The sequence below is a fragment of the Nelumbo nucifera genome, chromosome 3, assembly GCF_055504915.1.
Source record: "Nelumbo nucifera cultivar China Antique chromosome 3, China Antique-T2T, whole genome shotgun sequence".
NCBI lineage: Eukaryota > Viridiplantae > Streptophyta > Magnoliopsida > Proteales > Nelumbonaceae > Nelumbo > Nelumbo nucifera.
In genome coordinates, this window is record NC_142651.1 from 85,095,793 (window position 1) to 85,116,432 (window position 20,640).

The 20,640-nt window shown below is 36.8% G+C and overlaps 1 protein-coding gene across 1 annotated transcript; it reads right to left on the bottom strand.

Moving 5' to 3' along the window:
• Positions 1–7,223: 7,223 nt before the first annotated feature.
• LOC104585935 (large ribosomal subunit protein eL20z-like) lies at positions 7,224–18,963 on the bottom strand. The gene is made up of 4 exons (XM_010242982.2): positions 18,475–18,963; positions 14,684–14,759; positions 8,371–8,488; positions 7,224–7,493 (listed from the first exon to the last, which is right to left on the bottom strand). Exons 1-4 carry the CDS (start codon positions 18,761–18,763, stop codon positions 7,434–7,436), a joined length of 543 nt encoding a protein of 180 aa, XP_010241284.1. The 5' UTR covers positions 18,764–18,963; the 3' UTR covers positions 7,224–7,433.
• Positions 18,964–20,640: the final 1,677 nt, after the last annotated feature.

The following is a 20,640-nucleotide window of genomic DNA, read 5'->3' on the forward strand; positions in this document are numbered from 1 at the left end:
TTAATGCAGGTATAACATGGATCAGGCCTTGGAAAACAAGGTATAAAATGGTTAGGCACGGGATTTTTTAATAGAAAGCTAATAATAGAAATATATGAGTAAATAATTGTTTTATATTTTTAAATTTTTAAATAATTAATAATTATTTATATTTTGGATTCAACATGATATAGGAAAGATATGATATCTGAATTTTTTTTTACTAATTCGCCTATATCATAAATGTGGTAGTCAATCAGGTGTTATTTATCAAAATTCATGGATGGATTTTGATTGGTCAAAATTCTTTCAATACTATGTATCTTTCCTGCATCATAGATTTTCCCTTATATTTTACAAAAATAATAATAATTAATTTCAGCTAAGGTTGCTCATTAAACTAGTGAAACTGACGAATCCGACCAACTCAACTTGAGTTGGTCAGTTTTCTAGTATTTTCGGTTGGCTTTGGTTCAACAATTTCCCAACCCAGCTAGGTTGGATTAGTTTCGCTTTAGCCATTTGTAAATTGAACAACCCGACCATATATATATTAGCCTTTTATATTTTTAATATATTTCTTTAATGTAGAAAAGTGGGAAAATTCCCATGTTTCTTAGACTAAAATATTTTATATCATAAATTTATTTTTAATAATGCCACTATAATTTTTTAAGTTTAAATCTTTTGAACCGACCAACCAAACAGAAAATCGACCCAAATCAATACAACTCGAGTTGGTCGGTTTTTACAAATGGTTAATCGGTTTCAGATAACTAACTCCCCAACCTGACTAGGTCAATTTGGTTTGGTTGGCCAAACAACCAACAATCGAACCAAACCAACCCGTGAAAGCTCCTAATTTCAACTAAATTAATAGCCTAATCTCTAATAAGCAACAATAGTTTAATCTCCAATAATTATTGAAAATATATAGCTAAAATACATAACTATTGAAAATATATTTATAATGAAAATACAATAAATACTAAAAAATATATTAAATTAATCAATAAATAATGTAATCTCTAATAAATATTAATAAATAAATTATAACAAAAATACAATAAATATAATAAGTACAATAAACTAAATGTAAAATTTTAAATAATAGTATTTTATTTTCTATTAAATAACAAAACAAAAAATAAATTTATACATAATTATTAAAAATATAGTTATCACATAAAACGATAGATAATTAATGAAAATACAGTAAATATTAATTATTATATATAAATATATAATAAATATATATTAAGATTTTAAAATTATTATTAATAAATATTAGGGAAAATTCCCAATTAGTACCTTGTACTTTGGGTCTAGTGTCAATTTGGTCCCTGAACTTTAAAATGCGACAAGTTAGTACCCAAACTTTTAAAAGTGGCAATCCAGTACCTGCCATTAACTAGTTGTTAATCAGCCATTAAGTGACATTTTAAAAAGACACAAATGCCCTTCAAGTGTCATCGAATTTTATTTATCAACTATCCAAACATTGACAAAAATATTAATAGTCCCAAATCCTTGCCTCTTCTATTCAAGAAAGTTAGGGTCACCAAAATGCCCACTCAAACGTAACCCCAACTTTCTTGAATGGAAGAAGCAAGGATTTGAGTGTTAATTTTTTGTCAACGTTTAGATAGTTGATAAAGAAAATTAAATGATACTCAAAGGACATTTGTGTCCTTTTCAAATGTCACTTAACGACAAGTTAACTACTGATTAATGGCAGGTACTGGATTGTCACGTTTTGAAAGTTTGGGTACAGAATTGTCGCATTTTAAAGTTCAGGGACCAAAGTGACACTAGTTACAAAGTACAAGGTACTAATCGGGAATTTTCCCTAAATATTAGTTGTTTTTAAAGTTATTTTCTAGAATTATTAATTGATATAAGTGGAATTCATTATTTATAATGCTATTTAGTTATTTAAATAATATCATTGTTTAACTTTTAAAATATTAAATATTTATTGAATTTAATAATCTATAAAATTATAATTTATATTGCTATGTTATTAATTATGTAAAATGTTAAATTATTATTAATTTGAATGTTATGTTATAATTATTTTTCTAGTTTTAAATTTTTTTTTAAATTTATTGCATAATTTCATTATTTTAACTATTTAAAATATTTATTAACTATTTAGGCTATTGGGAATGTGTGTGTGGGAGAGAGAGAGAGAGAGAGGGGTTTTAGGTAATTTTTTTATGGGGAAGGAGAGCATCTCATTGGTTGTAGGGGTGGATTCGAGCCAAGTCGAGCCGAATACTTGGCTACTCAAGCCCAACTCGTTGAAATAGTATTAGTATATGCAAAAAATTATTTACTATTATACATAAAAATAAAAATATTATTATATATAATAAAATTATTTATTATATATGTATGTATGTATAATAAAAATTATTTATTTATTATACTAGACTCGATTAGGCTTGTAAGCCTCACGAGATGAACTTCACTGGGCTCAAGCTCGGCTCCACTTTCCGTAGGAGGCACCTCGGCAAGCCTCCTCAATGTCTGCCCTCCCGATGTGCCCTTGGCCTAGCCCTTTTTCTTGGCCAGGGCGCTCTCCAATATCATTCTTTTGGTGTCCAATGGCATCTCTACAAAAAGAAGCAAAAAATCAATACCTTGAAGCATAGTGACAGCTGACATGTGAAGTAGACGACACAGGGACTTCTCTTACCAAGAGAAGCATAGTTGAGCCTTGCAAAAACCAAAGGGAGCTTGGCCTCCACTAGGGGCTTGGCCTGAAGCATTTCCAACACAAGGAAATGGGTTACCATGGAGGCTTCACCGTCCTAGAGCATTGGCTTGGCCTTCCTAGCAGCTAAATACATCTCCCCTCAACCCGACTTGAAGGACCAACCCTCGGGACAGGAGAAGGAATTTACTCTTCCAGTTATGGATAGATGAAGGGTTGTCTACAGGTTGGCCTCAGCAGGGATGGAAGTAATACATGCTGGCCTCTGAGGTGTGCTTCCTCGGCACAAACATGGCTCAGAACATCTTCGACATCAAGACCACTTCTCGAAGCCAAGCCACCACCAGCATGGCTAAGGGTGATCCTATACCACTTCAGCAGCTCGGGTATCAACGGATGAAGGGGAAACCTGAGGCCGAACTCTAGGAAGTGTTGGTAGACACTGATCACCCCTTCCTCTGACATCCACGACCGATCACTAGTGTTGGGGACCCTCAGCCTATAAGATTGAGGGATGTGGTACCTCCTGTCTAAGGATTTTACCTGGTCATAGTCAAGGACGCTATCATGCTCCGAGCGTGACAGATGCTCTACATGCATCCCTCGGGTAGCGTACTCAGCCACCGTCCTCGGGCTGAGCTCGGCAACCGATTCCCTCTCTATCACTAAGGGTGATCCCTCAGCTTCTCTAGGCACTTTGGAGTCGGCACTCTCACAGGGAGAGTCCTCATCCCTTCGACTGCACTTAGCGTCCCTAGGGGTGGCCCTCTCCCTCGGCACCTCAACCTCTCAGCACGGGGTTGGGACCTCGGCAACCGATGAGCCTCGACTGGAGCTAACAAGGGTTGGGGTATGATAGGAGCTCACTCCCTAGGAGCACAGGAGTTTATAGCATTCTGGACTGGAGTCTGAGAAGACTTGGCAAGGTGTTTACCTAAGATGAAGACGAGGACGAAGATTTCTAAAGGCAAGAACTAAAACCGAAGGCTCTCGAAAGCGAAGGACTCTAGGAAGCAAAGGCACTCAAAGGCAAATGGTGAGAAAATGCGTGACTGAGGCCCCTATTTAAAGGAGAATGGAAGGCACGGATCGCGCCAAATCTAACAACTGCCAAACGACTGCCTCTACTACCTCGTCTGCCAACCGACACGCATCACCTGCCTCGGGAAGATGAAACGATGCTGAGCGAACCAACCTGCCTCCTCACTATGACTCGCTGGTCCAACTAGTCGTGTTGACTCAGTAGGAGCACGGCCCCGATTCACCCACATTCCATCCCTCCGACGATAGCGACTCCACAACCCGTCGCAGGCACGGCTCCAACTCACCAATTTAGGGACCTGCGACCTACGCAACCCGAACCCGGCACCGGGGCACGCTTCCCTTACGGCCCACAGCAACACAAAAAGAAATTCCCTCACAAAGCAGCCAAGTTACCAATTCGAGCACCCTAGCATTCCCTCCTCGGCACCCTTAGCCGAGGCCGAGGCCTCAACGGATTCTCCATCACACCGGCAAGGCGTCGGAGGACATACCCTACATCCACACAAGGCTAGGGGGCAAGTCTCCCCCTCGTCCACACATAACGGTAGCCTTGGAGCCGAAGTCGAGGCCCCCTGCATGAGCAGTCGAGGCCGAGGCCCTACAGGAGCCTCGACTGCCACCCATGAAGAACGAAGTCAAGCCGACACCACCGCAGGCCACTATGCGGGCGAAAGGCCCATCGACACCTCCCAGTACGAACCAATGCACTCCCTTCGGCCGACGCCAAGGTCCTCTCATCTTAGGCCTCCACCATGGCCTCGGGAGTGAGGGGCAAATGATGTAGGCGCAGATGGCCCTAACCATTCGCCAGCTTACACATGTTAGGCGGCACACGTCAGAGCGCGACCAATCAACGTATATGCAATGCCTAGCTTAGTGGGCTTCAAGGAACCAATGGTGCGAGGTCACTTGGCGGGTTCAGATGGCCATGCACCCCGCATATGGACTCAATCCCCATCGTTTGAGCTCACCTACCACCAAGCGGTTTCAAGTATAAATAAGAGGTAACCCCCTCCAGGTAAAGGATCGGATACTTGAGCTTTCTCACTAGCACTTGAGATCTATTTCTCTCCAGTGACCTTGTTTGGGTGCTCGCGCCTCAGACCTCGTCCATTCCGCACCTTGGTACTAACTTGAGTGTCGGAGAGACCCAAGGCCTCTGGCATTTTCCCTCTTGCAGAACCGACCCCTTGGTCCTCGACTACCTTGGACACAAGACGCAGCGGATCTCGGACCTCAGATCTTTATGACCCAAGTCACTAGTCCTCTGACTCCTCAGTCCTCGGACCTTGGGCGCCTCTGTCCTATTCGGGCTTAGGAGCAAATTGACAGTGTTGTCCTCGACCAATCCGAGCATCAACAGTGGCACTGATTTTTAGATAATTGACATTGATGTCAAAAATTGCCTAAAAAAGGAGATTGAAAAGCAAAATTGTTTATGCTTCGAATTCTCTTCTTTACCTTCCTCATGCATATCTTAAGTGGGACGTTTGGAAGGTTTAAAATGTCACACAAAAACCAACATTTGTGGTAAATAGACCATATATGGACTTATGGGCAAAACTATTACTAATGAAACCCCCATCCTCCCTTTGGATATAAAAGCCACTGCACAATACGAGAAATATGAGTAGGGGTGTCAACGGTATTTAAAAATCTAGTTTCGAATTCGATATTTGATAAAATCGAATTGAATTCGGATAATTCAAATATGTAATTGATTGAATTCGAATATCCTATTCATACCGAATAGTTAATTGGATTTGAATTCGGATATGACCTGATTCGGTTCGTTAAATATCTGAATTCAACTGATTATTTAATTCTCATATATAATATATAAAATATTTTATATAATTTATATATTTATATACTTTATATCAATAAAATATTTATTTTATATATTTATTAATTATCTTAATTAATTGAATTCGAATCAAATATTTGAATATTTAATCGGATTTGAATTCAGATGTTAATTTTTAATATCCGTCAGTTATCAAATCGAATTCAGATATCGGATTTTTTAATCGGATTCGAACTCAGATATTGCATAATCCGATTCGAATTCGATCCGTTCACACCCCCTAAATGCGAGTTATGATTGAATAGGATCTTTAGAAGTCAAAATGGTGGACTAAGCAGGGTAACCCGTGAAAAGCATATTTTTCCCTTAGATGGGAACAAATGGTTGGTGTATGGCCTTTAAACGGGAATATAAGGTCAAGTGAACCTTACATCCCCTATCTTTATGTTTTTGTAAGACTAAATATACCAACTGTGCAAATTATAACCCCAAGCTGAGTTTAAAAGATGTTACAAAGGAGAAGATTTTATAACTCATAGTGCTTTGACCCAGGAGCTTTCATACCCAAATAGATGATCCGTTAGTCTTAAAAGCATCCATAAACAGTTGTGCAGCTAACATCTTAAATTCAGCTCTAGGTTATAATTTGCACAGTTGATATTTTTCATCCTATATAAATTATAGGGAAAATTCCTAATTAGTATCTTATACTTTGGATCTAGTGTTATTTTGCCCCTCAAATTTTAAAATGCGACAATTCAGCACTCAAACTTTTAAAACATATCAATCCTGTATTTGTGATAACCAGTAATTAGGTGGCATTTGAAAATACGCAAATGCTAGTTGAGTGTCGTCTAATTTTCTTTATCAACCAAATAAGCATTGACAAAAAATGAACAGTCCCAAATCCTTGCTTCTTTTATCCAAGAAAGTTGAAGTCACGTCTCAATGGACATTCTAATTACCCCAACTTTCTTGAATAAAAGAGTCAAGGATTTTGGACTATTCATTTCTTACCAATGTTTGAATGATTGATAAAGAAAATTAAATGACACTCAAAGGGTATTTATCATTTTAAATGCCACTTAACGATTAATTAACAACAAGTACTGGATTGGCAGGTTTTAAAAATTTGGATACTGAATTATTGCGTTTTAAAGTCTGAGGGATCAAAGTGACAATAAACCTAAAGTACAGGATACTAATCGGAAATTTTCCCTAAATTATATTATAATTGACCCGATGATTTAAGGCCTTGTTTGGGATGATTTTTTTGTTTGGGGCAAGCTGCATTTAATGAGCCACTTTGGCTGAACACGATTCTGTATAAGCTACTCAAAGTTTTCATGTGGGCCCCAGCTCGAAATGCCAAGTTGCCAAAACTGCATCTTAAAAACCCTCTAAAACGGAAACTAAGACATAAGAGAAATATTTATGGTACTAAATACACTCTCACATGCAGGCTTCATTTCTTTCGCTCTTCTCACATGCAAGCTTTTGTATGTTACGAATTTGATGGTCAAAGTATGCCTGAGTATAAATATGTGATACTGGTTCATGGATATCTTGCATATTGATCAAGCCCAAGCTGTATATAAATATGTGATTAGCAGTTCATAAACAAAAGTAATTTGAATGCCCAAGAACATTATTGCTCACATAAAAGAAAGAACGAAACGAAACAGAAGAAACAAAATCGATATGTAAAGAAAAAAACACCCAAGAACTTCATGATCACTTTACAAGTTTATATAAGATATTTTCAATGCAAACCAAAGCCTGCACAAGGTCATTGTATTAAATAAATAACATCATCCAAATTATTTCCAGAATTCACAGGTGCGAATATACATCTATTTTTCAGTCTTTACAACGCACAGGGTATCACCGAGACTGAGTCCCCTCTGTTGCACCAATAATAGCTGCAATGGAAGCAAGAATGGCCTGCTCACGAGCAAACACAAGAGTTAAAAAGAAAGAAAAAAAATGTTAAGAGCATTCTTCTGCCTAATCTGATTAAAATCCTAAATTAAATCACATAAGTTGCATTAACAACTTTCCCAACAACCCAATCCAATTATACTAAGAAATCATATATACCCAATCTAAGTAATAAGCAAGAACCATTGATATCTAAAACGCAGTTCAAAGAGAACGAAATCTTAGAAGCCTCAATGCTGTGTCAACTTCAAAAAAGAACATCACCAACACTTCAAGAAACCCTGATTCGATATTGGTCTCATTTTTCAGGAACTATAATATATTTTGGAAACGTGAAACATCTAAGACGTGACATAAAAATAAGTTGTGTTCAGCTTGGGCTTAAACCTAGGGGTTGGGCCAGGCCTAGGGCCAAGATCCAGCTCTTGGGGTTGAGCTCAGGTTGACCCTTAACATATGGGAGAAATGCAATTTATATGCATGTCCAATCAAGAAATCCCCATCAGATGGATGGTATAGATCTTCCACATCAATGGTCAACCCCCACATGATGGAGATGTCATCTATGTCCACCACAACAGAAAAGAATATGCTGTGCCATTCTGAAATGCAAAAAGCTCCTTGCACATGCAATAACTGGGATTGAAAGAACAAAAACTATTTCTCATAAAGAAACAAAAAGTATAGGTAAACATAAACCATGCATGTTTCTGTGATGAGCGTGCTTTTGGGGATATAAAATAACTGGGTTTGAAACAAGAAACATAATTATTAATTTCGTGACCATGTCTGCCATATCAAATAAGGAAACAATCATACTACCAGAAAAACAAGATCTCCTTTATCAAATACCATTGAAATGGTGGATCAAGAAACTTACAGCAATTGTGCATGCAATATATCCCGGTTTCTCTCTATAATCCATTGTTCTGACAAAAAGTAAAACAAATGCTCCAACATACCAGGGAATGGCCGCAAGAAAGAACCCAATGATAAACCTTCATTTAAATCACAAAACAATATTTATCACCAAAACACATGTTCACCAGGAAACCCAACTGAAAATTCCAGGATCAAATACTGAGAATAAAAGAAAATGAAGAAAATTGATAATATGGAATCTGAAAGGCATAAGGCAGTTCATCTTGGAAAAGTAACTCCAGAACCAAATGCAAACCATTTCACTTGTAATATCAAAAATAGGTGCCTTAAAGAAATACTAGTTTTGATTTCAATAATAAACAGAACTACCAAATCCTGAACTATATTGCCAACCCATTGAATTACGATAAAATACTATGAGATCCAAAAAACTAAGATCCTAGTATCACAACAGCTTATTCCCACTCTTTCATTCAGTATGTGAAAATACAGTAAAATTACCATTATACCCTTTCTATTTGTCAACAATACAATAATTCAATAGGCCCTAATACGGTTCAAACACTCCCCCTCATGCTGATGCATAGATATCACAATAACTAGCTTGTTTAGAGTACACTTGAGTTGAGCAACTGCTTTTGTGATTGTGAGGATATCTGTTTGATTATCAGTTCTCAAAAAGGGTAGGCATATCTCATAGAGGCAACCTTCTCTTTAATGAAATGCCAGTCCACTTCAATGTGCTTGGTTTGTCATGCTGCACTGAGTTGTGTGTAATACTAATACAACCTTGTTATCATAATCTAGACTCATTGGGCCTATGTCTGACACCCCGATTCCTGTAATTTTAACTAGAGAAGTTCACAACTTCCATGTGCCATGGTGTTGTACTAAGCTTCTACACTAAAACATGCCACAGTCGGCTGCTTTTTGCTCCACTAGGTAGCTACTTTAACCCCCAAAGTGTAATATCCAACCCTATCAACAACCGGTAGACATGACTCATGAGCAATGTTCTACATTTCTAACATTGAGAAAAGGATTTGGCTGCTGCATCCCATATTTCCTTAGCCATCCTAAGGAGGGGGAAAAAACTTACTGGTGTGAGGGAACATCTACTTTAAGAGCCAAAACATCATCATTATGTTCTTTTTTTTTTAATTTCTTTTGAAGGGCTACACAATAACCCCCAACCCAGGTGCAGGTGGGATTCGACCACAAGTCTCTGCTACATCCAGCAGGAGACCTTACCAACCAGTTCGTTGGCACCTTGCTATCATCATGAGCAAGGTTCAAAATTTTGGTCCCTATCAGTCAATACGTATTGTATCTTTAAGGGGTCAGCATGGAAAACACTACAAAAGCATTTCTGTCATGTTTTTTCATCATGCTGCTGACCCCGTATCATGACCGTATTGGAGCGTACCAGGGTGTATTGGCCGATACAGTACGATTTCCTATATGCAAAAAATGAATTAAAATTTTTTGAGAAAAAGAGGCTTCTAATTCTCTCCAAAAGCCTTCTCTCTCCCAAACTCACCAAATCATCTCTACAAATTTTTTGGATTGTAATATCTTTAAATAAAACCTAAAAACAACCTCCAATACTCAAGATTTTTGAGGTTATTTTCAACTTTTAACAAAATTTGCAAAAAAAATTACTTTTTTTCAATTTATTCAATAGCATGCTACAATATTTTGTGTTTTTTTAATGCTTGGAAATGCTTATATATATGTATAGATGTATTTAATTTTTTGAAGAAAGTTTCAAAAAAATAAAAAATAACAAAAAAAATCCAAATTTCATATTTTTGGTGTAATTTTCCCATGAAGAATAATTGTGTCATAGATCTTAGTGACCTACCATATCCATAGATCTATTGAAATTTCTAAACTATTCGTTTTTTATTTTTTTGTAATTTCTTGAATAAAAACAATTATTTTTTTCAATTTTAGTATGAACAAATATTTATTTTTTTGTAAAACTAAAAATATTTGTTTTTTTAACTTTTTTTTAATTTTAAAATATTTTTTCCAATTTTTAATTCATAGATCTATTGAAATTTATTGGAAAATATTATTTTTTATTTTATGTAATATTTATTTTTTTCTAATTTTTGGTGTGATCTAACCATAATATTTACCATGTTGTAAATCTATGGATGATCTACCACATCCATAAAATGATTTTTTCTGTTACATTTTATTTTTTTAACTTTTGTTATAGGTTTTGTAATAAAAATAAAATAATTGTTTGAATAAGAAATAAATAATTGTTTAAACAATTATAGAAAATGTTTCATTAAATAATTATTAAGCTTATATTTTGTAGTTATAACCTTATTAGGGATACCCTTATGTTGCCGTATGTTGATTATGACATATTTTTTTCATAAAAATCAATAAAGGACATTATTTTTATGTATATATAGCTCATTTAGGCCCTATATTTAATGTTATTGATGTATATTTATGATTTATTGGAGTATCTATAGTGTTTTCATGCGTTTCCATCACTCCATGCGTATCTTAATTTTTTGTCCATATCCATGCATATCCAAGGCATATCCCGATATGTCTCTTAAATTTGTCTTTCTGATACACTTAGTGTTTCTGATACTTTGAACCTTCATGAGGTTCTTAGAATCCCATTTTTCAAACTTGGGGCTCATTCTCACTAGGTTCCTTTGTTTACATCTATGACTGATGTAAGAATGAGCCAACTGTAACCACACAAGGGAATTATTCTCATTAAGTTCCACAGTTCCACTAAATTGATCTGTTTGAACCATTGAACTAGGGAACCTAGCACCACAAGAACCACCCTTAGTTCCAAACTATCCAATCTCAGCAGGCGTAGTGTGACAATACCACTGCTTCAAGAACCCTGGGAGAAAAGAACATGCTCAGAGTGTCTATACTTCAGTCCTTATGACGTCTTGTCAAGAATACAAACTTTACCCACACATTGCCATCATACTGCAAGCACCTATCTTTGAGTTGAATGTTGTGATTGATTTCTGGGTCACAGAACATCAAGTAATAGAGAAAAACCGCTTTGGCAGTAAATATGGTCTGAGAAACACAAAAAATAGTACAAATGTTGTGTGACCACTTCCAAAAGATCCACAAAAGTGAAATTGAACTAAATCCACCTAACTTGAATATTAAAAATGCCTTCTTATGACCTATTAGACAGATTTTAGAGTTTCTACTTTTCTATTTTTCCACAAAAATCAGAAAAAAAAAATATTTGTCTTCCTCAAGAAATCATGAAGGCTTCGTTTTTTGTAGTGCAATTTCATTTGCATTGGCACAAAAGTATGGGAGTGCAAATGAGTTGAGAGCAAATTCTGGTTTGCTAATTTGTTTAAGTTTAGACTTTGTTTGTTTGTTTGGTTGCAAATTAAGTAAAGCAGAGACTGAAGCAAAGTAAAGTAAAACCTAAAGTAAAAATGATCTAGAGCTTACACTCTAATGACTTTGTACTAGTGCAAATTAATTTGCACTGGAAACAAATGGAGTAAGAAAAATTGTAATTTAACCAGTAAATACTCTATTATAACATAGGGTGACCGTACAGATCTGATGGCCTGATGCCACCAAGTCAACTAAGCGATGTCATCTTTGGACCAAACAATCAATCTAGAGAAATTCTGTGTGATGTGATTCCTACTTTGATACCAAGTACTAAATTATGTTGAAAAATAGTCAATATGTAAGAGAAAACGATTGAAAAGAAAATAATAAGGGAAGTTTGAAATAAGATATTTTGACAACCTATTCCACTCTTTTATTCATTAAGAGGAAATGCAGTACAGTGACCATTATAACCTTGCTAGTGTACTTTGAATATATCAAAAAATCCAGAGAATGGTTGCTGGTTTTCTTCTAGTAACAGAGAAATACTAGAAAATAACAAAGAAAAGAGAAGAAACCACTTGTTTCTTCAACACTGATTTCAAGAGGAGAAAGGAACAACTATAGACAAGAAGTCAAGAACAAAGTATAACTCCTCCAATCCTTCCTCAAAACTTTGATAAAAGTAGAAATGTGGCAATTACTAAAACTGTAACCATCTCCTAATTAGATCGAAACTCCTAAAATAGAAACTCAGCAAAATGTTAGTTGACTTAAACTAATAGTTTCTTGAACAAAATAGGAAACTACTAATTGCAGACCTTCCAAGAACATAGGACACTCCATGAAGAAAATAAAGTTAGTTTGAAAGCATATAAATAGAAACTATTGTCAGCTTTCAAATCTAAGTGCAGCCATTAGTTCCTTCTTCCTCTCTCATATATTTTAGTAACTCTGGTATGCTCAAATCTTTCCAGAAATTGATTTGCTATATCCTTTATTGCTGTAGAGGAATGCACTACATCAGAATTAAGGCACAAAACTAGGTACTAAGTTCCATCGTCTCAAATCTCCCCAAAATACATTCAGAATTCCTCCTTAAATACCATTTCCTTGTATGTTTGAAAGCTTTTAGGACTAGCAACTAATTTGCTAGGAAGGGAAAAATATCCACATAAATCACTGATGGAGGACACTATAAGTCCCCAAAATTATTTTATTTCAACTGTTTCTTAATACGATAAAGTTTTGTATTAAGGAAAAGTAGGGAAGGAACGTAGCTCTATAACATTATAATAACAATGGGGTAAGAATTCTAGTAAAGTCAACTTACTTAGCAAACCATGGTTGAAAAGAGGGGTCATATCCATTCTAATCTATCAAGGGCTATATCCATTGTTAAACAGTATATGCTAGAAAAGAACCAAAAGGGAGAGAGAGAGAGAGAGAGAGAGATTAACTGTATCTAGAAACAACTAATATTTGGTTTCACTTTTTGACAGGGTTGTGCACTTAGATGTATGGTAACACCATGAGATATTGTGCAAGCAGTGTAAGTAGAAATATTCTCCTGTAGGATTCAAGGGTTGGACCAACAGTAGGTATAACACTGCTCGCTCAGCACATCTATGGAAAACATACATATAAGATTACATTCTCCTATCAGTTTCTGGTCCGTCCTTAATAAGCATGCATGCTCTAATCAGGGCTCAACCTGGAACCACCAGATGTGAAAAGAGGGGAAAAGCCTCATCTTCTAGAGGAAGATGATGCCATGATGGCGAAGCAATATTCAAACCTTTGGAGCAAGGAAAGTGGTGGTCTTACTATTGGAGACAGTGGCTTGGTCCTAGGGGTTTGAGGAATTTACTACTGTGATGGTTGTAGGTTCTTTGACATGAGAAAAGGGGGGGGGGGGGGTTGGCATATGGGGTCTGCAGATCTTGGTATCCATCTAAACAAACAACTCAGACAATCTGCCAAGTTTTTTGCTTCTCCAGTCAGAAACTTAAAAACCCATGCCTCTAACCACAAACCATCCTATAACTACCCCAAGAAATTTATAAGAATCTTTCCTCTGTTTTCTCCAAAAGCTACCCTTATCAAAATCTTACAGGATTTTCCATTCAACAACCATTGAAACTGAATTTTGTTCCTCCTTCGATGGGGCTATCCAAGCTTGATTCACCTGTTGCCTACTGGATGCATAACCGGCAACCACAGTCCACCCTCTCAAGTTTGTTTCTTCCTCGTCTCTTTTCTCTTCTTCTATAGAATTTGTCTAATGTCTACATTTTAATCTTTACTACACATTTTGTTATCAATTAGGATTTTAAAACACCAATAAGCTCACCTCCCTAAATCAGTACTACAAAACTTGAAATTAGTTTCTCAAACTACCCATAATTCAAATTCTGATCCTTAGTATTCACAATGAAGAAGTATATTTGCTAATACCATTCAGATCAAATGGCATGGACAATGATTTAATGGTGTTGGAACTCAAAAGGTCATTCCAATATGGTGGCTTGAGCAAGTATCATTAGAGTATCAAGTCAGATTTTGATTAAGATGTTTAAGGAGTTTATTAAAGTCTTTGGGCAATGCAATCAAGTTTTCTCAGCCAACAATTGAAATGAATCAAATTTCATATATGAAAATCCTAAAGGAGTTCAAAAAGAAATGCACATCAATTATGACAGAAAATAGAGCCATAGTTGTTTTAAGTTCAGATTAGGAGGTAACTAAGTTAAGTGGTAATAGAATATGCCAGGTTAATCTTTCTTTGTTTTCCATCTCTTCTAGCAGTACTATCTTTTCTTCCTAATAAAATTTTCATTTCTGATCCAACCCCCTCCCCCCAAACAGACATGTTATTTTCCCAGTTAAACTGTATGAATGAATCCTTAAAACATGGAGAAAAATAAAAGAAATTATGTTATTGAACTTACAAAAACCAGCCACAACCAATACCACAACAAGGAAGACGGCGCTCTCTTATAGGTCTTCCTTCAGCAATTGCATAACCTACAATGGCATCAAACAATATTAGAACCTGGAAAGATCACATGCATAACAAAGATGCAAATTTTCATATTCAATTCAAGGTTCTCTTTGTGGTGTCAATGATTGATATAGAATTTTCATAAACCATACATGCCCACTTGCATTATTGTCTAATCAGTGTAACTTCTAAAGTGACCATTTAATGCTAGATCAAAATTTCCACTTATGGTAGTTACATTTCTCGCCCTACATAGGAAACATATGGACATGAATCTTTCATCTGCAAGTGGGAACTACTTTTCAGGCCATTCATGATCCCATTAGGGCTGTGTACAATAATCTAGACACCAGATAAGTGGAGAAATCACTCCTGAAGAAACACAGAAGTCAAGATGTTAGACCTTTCCCTCTTTCCAGTTTATCTTCTGAAAATGAATAACCTAATGAATAGAGTATGCAAGAAATTACGTATCCTACAGACAACCTACTTGCCACATTTTTCAGACCAGAGGAGAACTTGTTAATAATACAATTTGGGTTAAATATCCAAGATCATACATGGCAGTAAAGAATTAAAACTTTTTAATCCCTAGAAAGTGATGAGACCACACCCCTATACTTGAATCTTTTCCAAGCTATAAAAAGGTTTCTAATAAGATGTAATAAACTTAAAGAATGTAACCTATCAAAAGAAAAAGAAGAACCTGAAAGAAAGTAATTGAGGTGTTCTCAAGAAATAAATAACCAAGGAGCCCAAAAGAATTCTTCTTGTACGAAGACACAAAGTTTGATGGAAACTAAGGAAGAGGTTTAGAAATAAAGGTGACCAACATGTGCAGTTACACAAAAGTTAGTTTACTAGAATTACAACTAGTTTTTGTTCAATAAGGAGATGAAGCATTTTTCAGAATTAAGATCTGCCAATTTGCTTAAAGCATTTGTTAATTCATATAAACTCCAGCAAGAGAACTTCTCTGTGTTATCAATTTACTAAGCTCCTCACATAAATATTCAAACCCCCTCCTATTAAACCTTTGGTTGGAAGATGAGAGTTTGACTCATTTCACACTCAACCCACAGATCCTGTTTCATAGGTTGACCAGTGAACCGGTTGTTAGACAGTTTTTGTATGCCCTTAGCTTCAATCCGATTTGAGGTACTTTTGTTATTTAGTGGAAATAAATAAAGTGCATGTTTGATTCATGTTGTTTGGTTTAATTCTGTATAAAACCCTAAAACTGGACACTTATAGAGATTCGTGTTAGTTTTAAATGTTCACAGCCATTGGATAAGTCTGGGGAGATTTATCCTGCCAAGGCTGATAGTAGTGTGCCACCAAGTGTTGGGATGGCCTGTCTCGGCCACCAGGGTAAGACCCATGGCACATACAGTATGGGATTACTCGAATCCTTGAACCGGACCAGATTTCCAGTATTGCCCTAGACCTTGGAGACAGATGGGCAAAACTGGAAAGTTACACCTGACCCCTAGACTCGATTATGACACTTCACTAGATGTCGGATCGGGCTGTCTTTGATATGCCAACTAGTGAGAACCTTAGATGGGGGTCAAAACCTAGGTATGTTGGGGCAGTTTGAGAATTCATCTGAGTGGGTGATCATAGTGACAGGATCAGCCACTTTGTCGGACAAAGGGTAACGATTGGGAATGCACTCTTTCTGATGGAAACCAAACTGCCGGCAGTTGATTTCAATCGTTGGAATTTTGTTTTGCAAAATTTATATATATATATATTTATATACGTACGGTTTCAAAATGTTTGCAAATGGTTTTAATTCCCGGGATCCATGTAAGTGGAGAGTGCAGCACTGTTCCTTGCAGCCGAGGGAGAGGTCCTCTCTTGTCGGGCAGTGCTTGATCATTAAGGGCTGAGAGGTTAAGTGTAAACCATTTAGATTAGTACCTGATGGGCTAATCTTGCACCTGCCCACAGTCCCTGGGTTTTTATAAGATGGCTTGGCCCAAGGACCACTTAATGTAAGTGCTGGGCCCATAGGGTCCATATGATGGGCTCAGGGGTTTACTGAGTTTTTCAGTGAATTCGGCTGGGCCTTGTATTAAAGGCTGGACCGAACCCATGTGGCTGGTGTGTAGATCAATGCTTGGGTCCCACGCCATACAAAGAAGCCCAACTAGGCAGCAGATTGGAAAGTAATTAAACACTGAACACTTAATGGGCTAAAAGTCCATTTCGAGGTGAACTGATATGATCACCCATATGGGGCGAATCTGAGATTAATGTTAGCAAAAGGATAGGGCCTTTAACCTTATCCACTCTAGGAGACCAAATTCAAATTAGATTTGAATCTGGTAACCTCCTGATAAGATCAGGAGTAAGCTAACTTAATCTGTAGATAGGATTAAAATTATCATCTATCCAAATACTGATTTGAATTGGGATAATTCCTAATTAGGAGTTTTCTTAATCAAGAAGAAAGGAGGAAAAACAGAGAGGTAGAGAAATATCAGATTTCGAACCACTTTTGGTACACAAGGGATACCTCCTGCGAATCGAGATTAAATCCCGTTCATACTCCAGAGAGAAGAGAAGCAAGTTCAGCCATCTTCGTCCCAAGAGTTCTCCTCCAGCCGCCACCATTCCCTTTTGCAAGATTCGATCTTTGCAGCAAAAGGAAGTCAAGAAATCAGTTCTTGACATCAATCTTGCAAGAAAGACTGAAAAGACTCAGTGTTTAGTGTTTCCAGAGGGTTCTTGCGAAGTATCCAGTGTGTAGGACGCACCCTGCTGGTTCTGTTCCATCCACAGCTGTGTCATCTTCAGTAGGAACGGATCTTGGTGTATTCTTTGGGCGTGAACACCAACTTTGGGAGATACTGCTTCTCCGGATCAGGTATATTCCTCCCTTTTACCTTTTGGTTCAGATCTGGTTTGATTATTGTTCAAGTAATATCCTTGAATATGGTATTCTAAATTTAGGGAATACGATTCCCAGTTGGAAGAAGGTAGGAAATTTTTGAAATTCGCCCACCCATTCCGCAACCTTTTTGGCGTCCATTAGATGGATCCTACCATTCTTTCACCGGTTACTAGGATCCAATTCGGTATCAACCCATTCAATTTGTAAGGTTAATTTGCTATATTAACAAGGTCAGTTTGTTGTATTAATGAATTTATCCCATGTCATACAGGAATCCATTTTTGTTCAGTTTATTAAATCAATTCATTGCAAAGAAAAATAATAGGTCCTCTATTATAGATATAGATGAAAGATTAAATTTCACAAAAATCCTTCCCTTGTGTGTTTTCTCATGCCATAAATTTAGCTTTGATTCAGGTAACTTGATTTGTAGTCAGCACAATGAATCCGGCAACCATAGTTCAACCTACTGTTGTTGGAGAAAAAACCGAACTCTTTTCTACCCAGGGTTCAGGATTAACCGAGATAAAGTTAGAGATATAACATCAAACTTACTTTTAGAATGAGTCGGAAGAGTTTAATTAACTAGATCGAATTACAACTTTATTAAGATCCGAACCGTAAAGCAAAACAAAAATCCAAAAATAAAAATAAAACATAAACTTCCTTGTTAAGTCACCACGACAATTCAGAAACAAATCTTCCTTGTTATCATTACACTCCACCAGTAATTTTAGCCCTCACAAGATCAGTACAGATTCGTTAGGGTTTTCAAATTTCAACAACGACCCTCCAATTAACAAAGTTATGCAAAAACGGAGAAGATAGTCCCTTACCTGGAACAGTTTGATAGCCATGAGCGTAATAAGCAGGAGCAGGAGGGAGGTGATAAGGAGGAGCAGAAGGACCGTGATAAGGAGGAGCAGAAGGACCGTGATAAGGAGAAGCGGAAGAGTCGTGATAAAGAGGAGCAGAAGGGGCGGAGGCCCCCGGCGGTGGAACCGGCTGAGGGAATCCCATGGCAGGCTGTGAATAGTTCGGAACGCCTTGAAACGTCCCATAATACTGTTGCTGCGGTTGGCTCCGATCGCCAACCAATCCTTTACTCTTCCCTTCTTCAATCATCTTCAGAGAAATAACAGGAAACTAGGGTAAGGGTTTTCTCTTCTCGATCGAATAGTCTTCTTCTTCTTCTTCTTCTTCTCTGCAATTATTTCCTTTTTTTTATTAATTTCCTTTTTCCATTGGGACAAGCTACGTTATTGTTATTACAGTTGAAATCCATCGGATGGATCTTGCGCCAAGGCCTTTGGGCTGGACTATGGAGCGTGTCCGATATCTGATAAGACCAAGTTGCTGTAGTAGACAACTTGGGTGGGCCCACGTGGGACAAAAATGGATTAAAATGATACCCAGGCCCAGATGTTAGATCAATTATTGTTTATTGATGAGAGATGCCCAAATGAAAAATTATTAGATTATCAGGACTCCTGGACACGTGTCGAAATTTGAATGCACGATAGATGGGGCCGTTGTTGGATGAGTCCATGTAAGCCAAGAAAGGAAGAGATAGTGGTGGTGAATTGACTGGTCTGAAGATATTGTTGGGCCAGCCGGCCAGCCTTTCCGGTAGCATAGATTTTCCTACACTCATGTGGTCGAAGGGGCTTTTGAGCTCGGTGTGTGGAAGGAGTACAAATACAAAAATGTACAGTATAAATACATATAAAATAATACAAAATACAAGATTATATGTACTACTGTATTTCGTTTTATCGTACTTGTTTTTAATTTTTTCTATTTTTGTTAATTTATTTTATTTTTTTATTATTTTTTTAATTTTTTAAAAAAAATCATGTAAGGGTTGACCTTTGAAGGTTTTGGGACAAGTAGGCATGACTAGCCCAGGCCCATGTATTGGCACGACACCACCTACTAAAGCATGGGGCAGACCACAAAATCATGTTGTGTCGGCATGGTCCAGTTTACACCTCTAGGCTCAGTTTGGAAAGAGTTTAAATGCAAATATGCAGAGTATACTAGCGGAGTATACTAGCAAGAATGCAAATATGCATAATGTAATTGCAACCATTGCATTTGTTACATTAAAAAAGATAATAGTTTCTTAATAAGAAACTTGCAATTATAACTACTCAAGTCTTGAATACGACCATACAGTGATAGTTCTAAGTTTTATTTCATAGTTGTCCTTTGTTTCACATCAAGAACTCCCAGATGAATCGGACAGTTGGACATTCGACCTGAGAACCGTCTAGGCAATCGGTTCCGTTTTACCCCAAACCCGGTCCCTAGCCAAAAATCGTTGAATCAGTCAACAACCTGTTGATACGGGCAATCAAACCGTTGACCCGTCGATCCATTCAACAATCTTTGGCCATTTTTTATTTTTTAATTATATTTTTAATTTTCGTTGTCAAAACGGGTCATCCATTCGAACTGGATGGTCGAATCGTCAACCTAGAAACTAGTGTCCATAACGTTTCTGTTTCTAGGTTGTTTTTTCTAGATGTCAATAATTAAACGAAATAACTTTGTAGTCATAGTCATGGGAAGGGTGGACATTGCAAGGGATTCCAAAACCTTGAAAGATAAATCCAAAGTGACCTTAAACACAAAAAAAAAAATGACGGTAAATCCACCAAACTGGAAAGCCAAGGAAAAAAAATCTGAAAATTGAGTGCAAAATTCCGATTTGAGACGGAGCTAAGTAGACATGCAACCAAAGAAAGAGACAAAGCAGACCGTCTTGTAAGAAAAAAAAAAAAACATTGCACAAGAAAATCTAAAGAAAAAACAAAAGGAAAGAAATAAAATGGTGGTAAACCTTAGACCGCTTTGGAGGATCTTGAAGAAGAATACCAAACACACACACACACAAAAAAAAAAAAAACAAAAGAAGAAAATGAAAAGAAAGGAACGTACCACACACACTCGAATAAAGCCAACAATAGAAGAAACCCTTGAATAGTGAAAATTCAAAA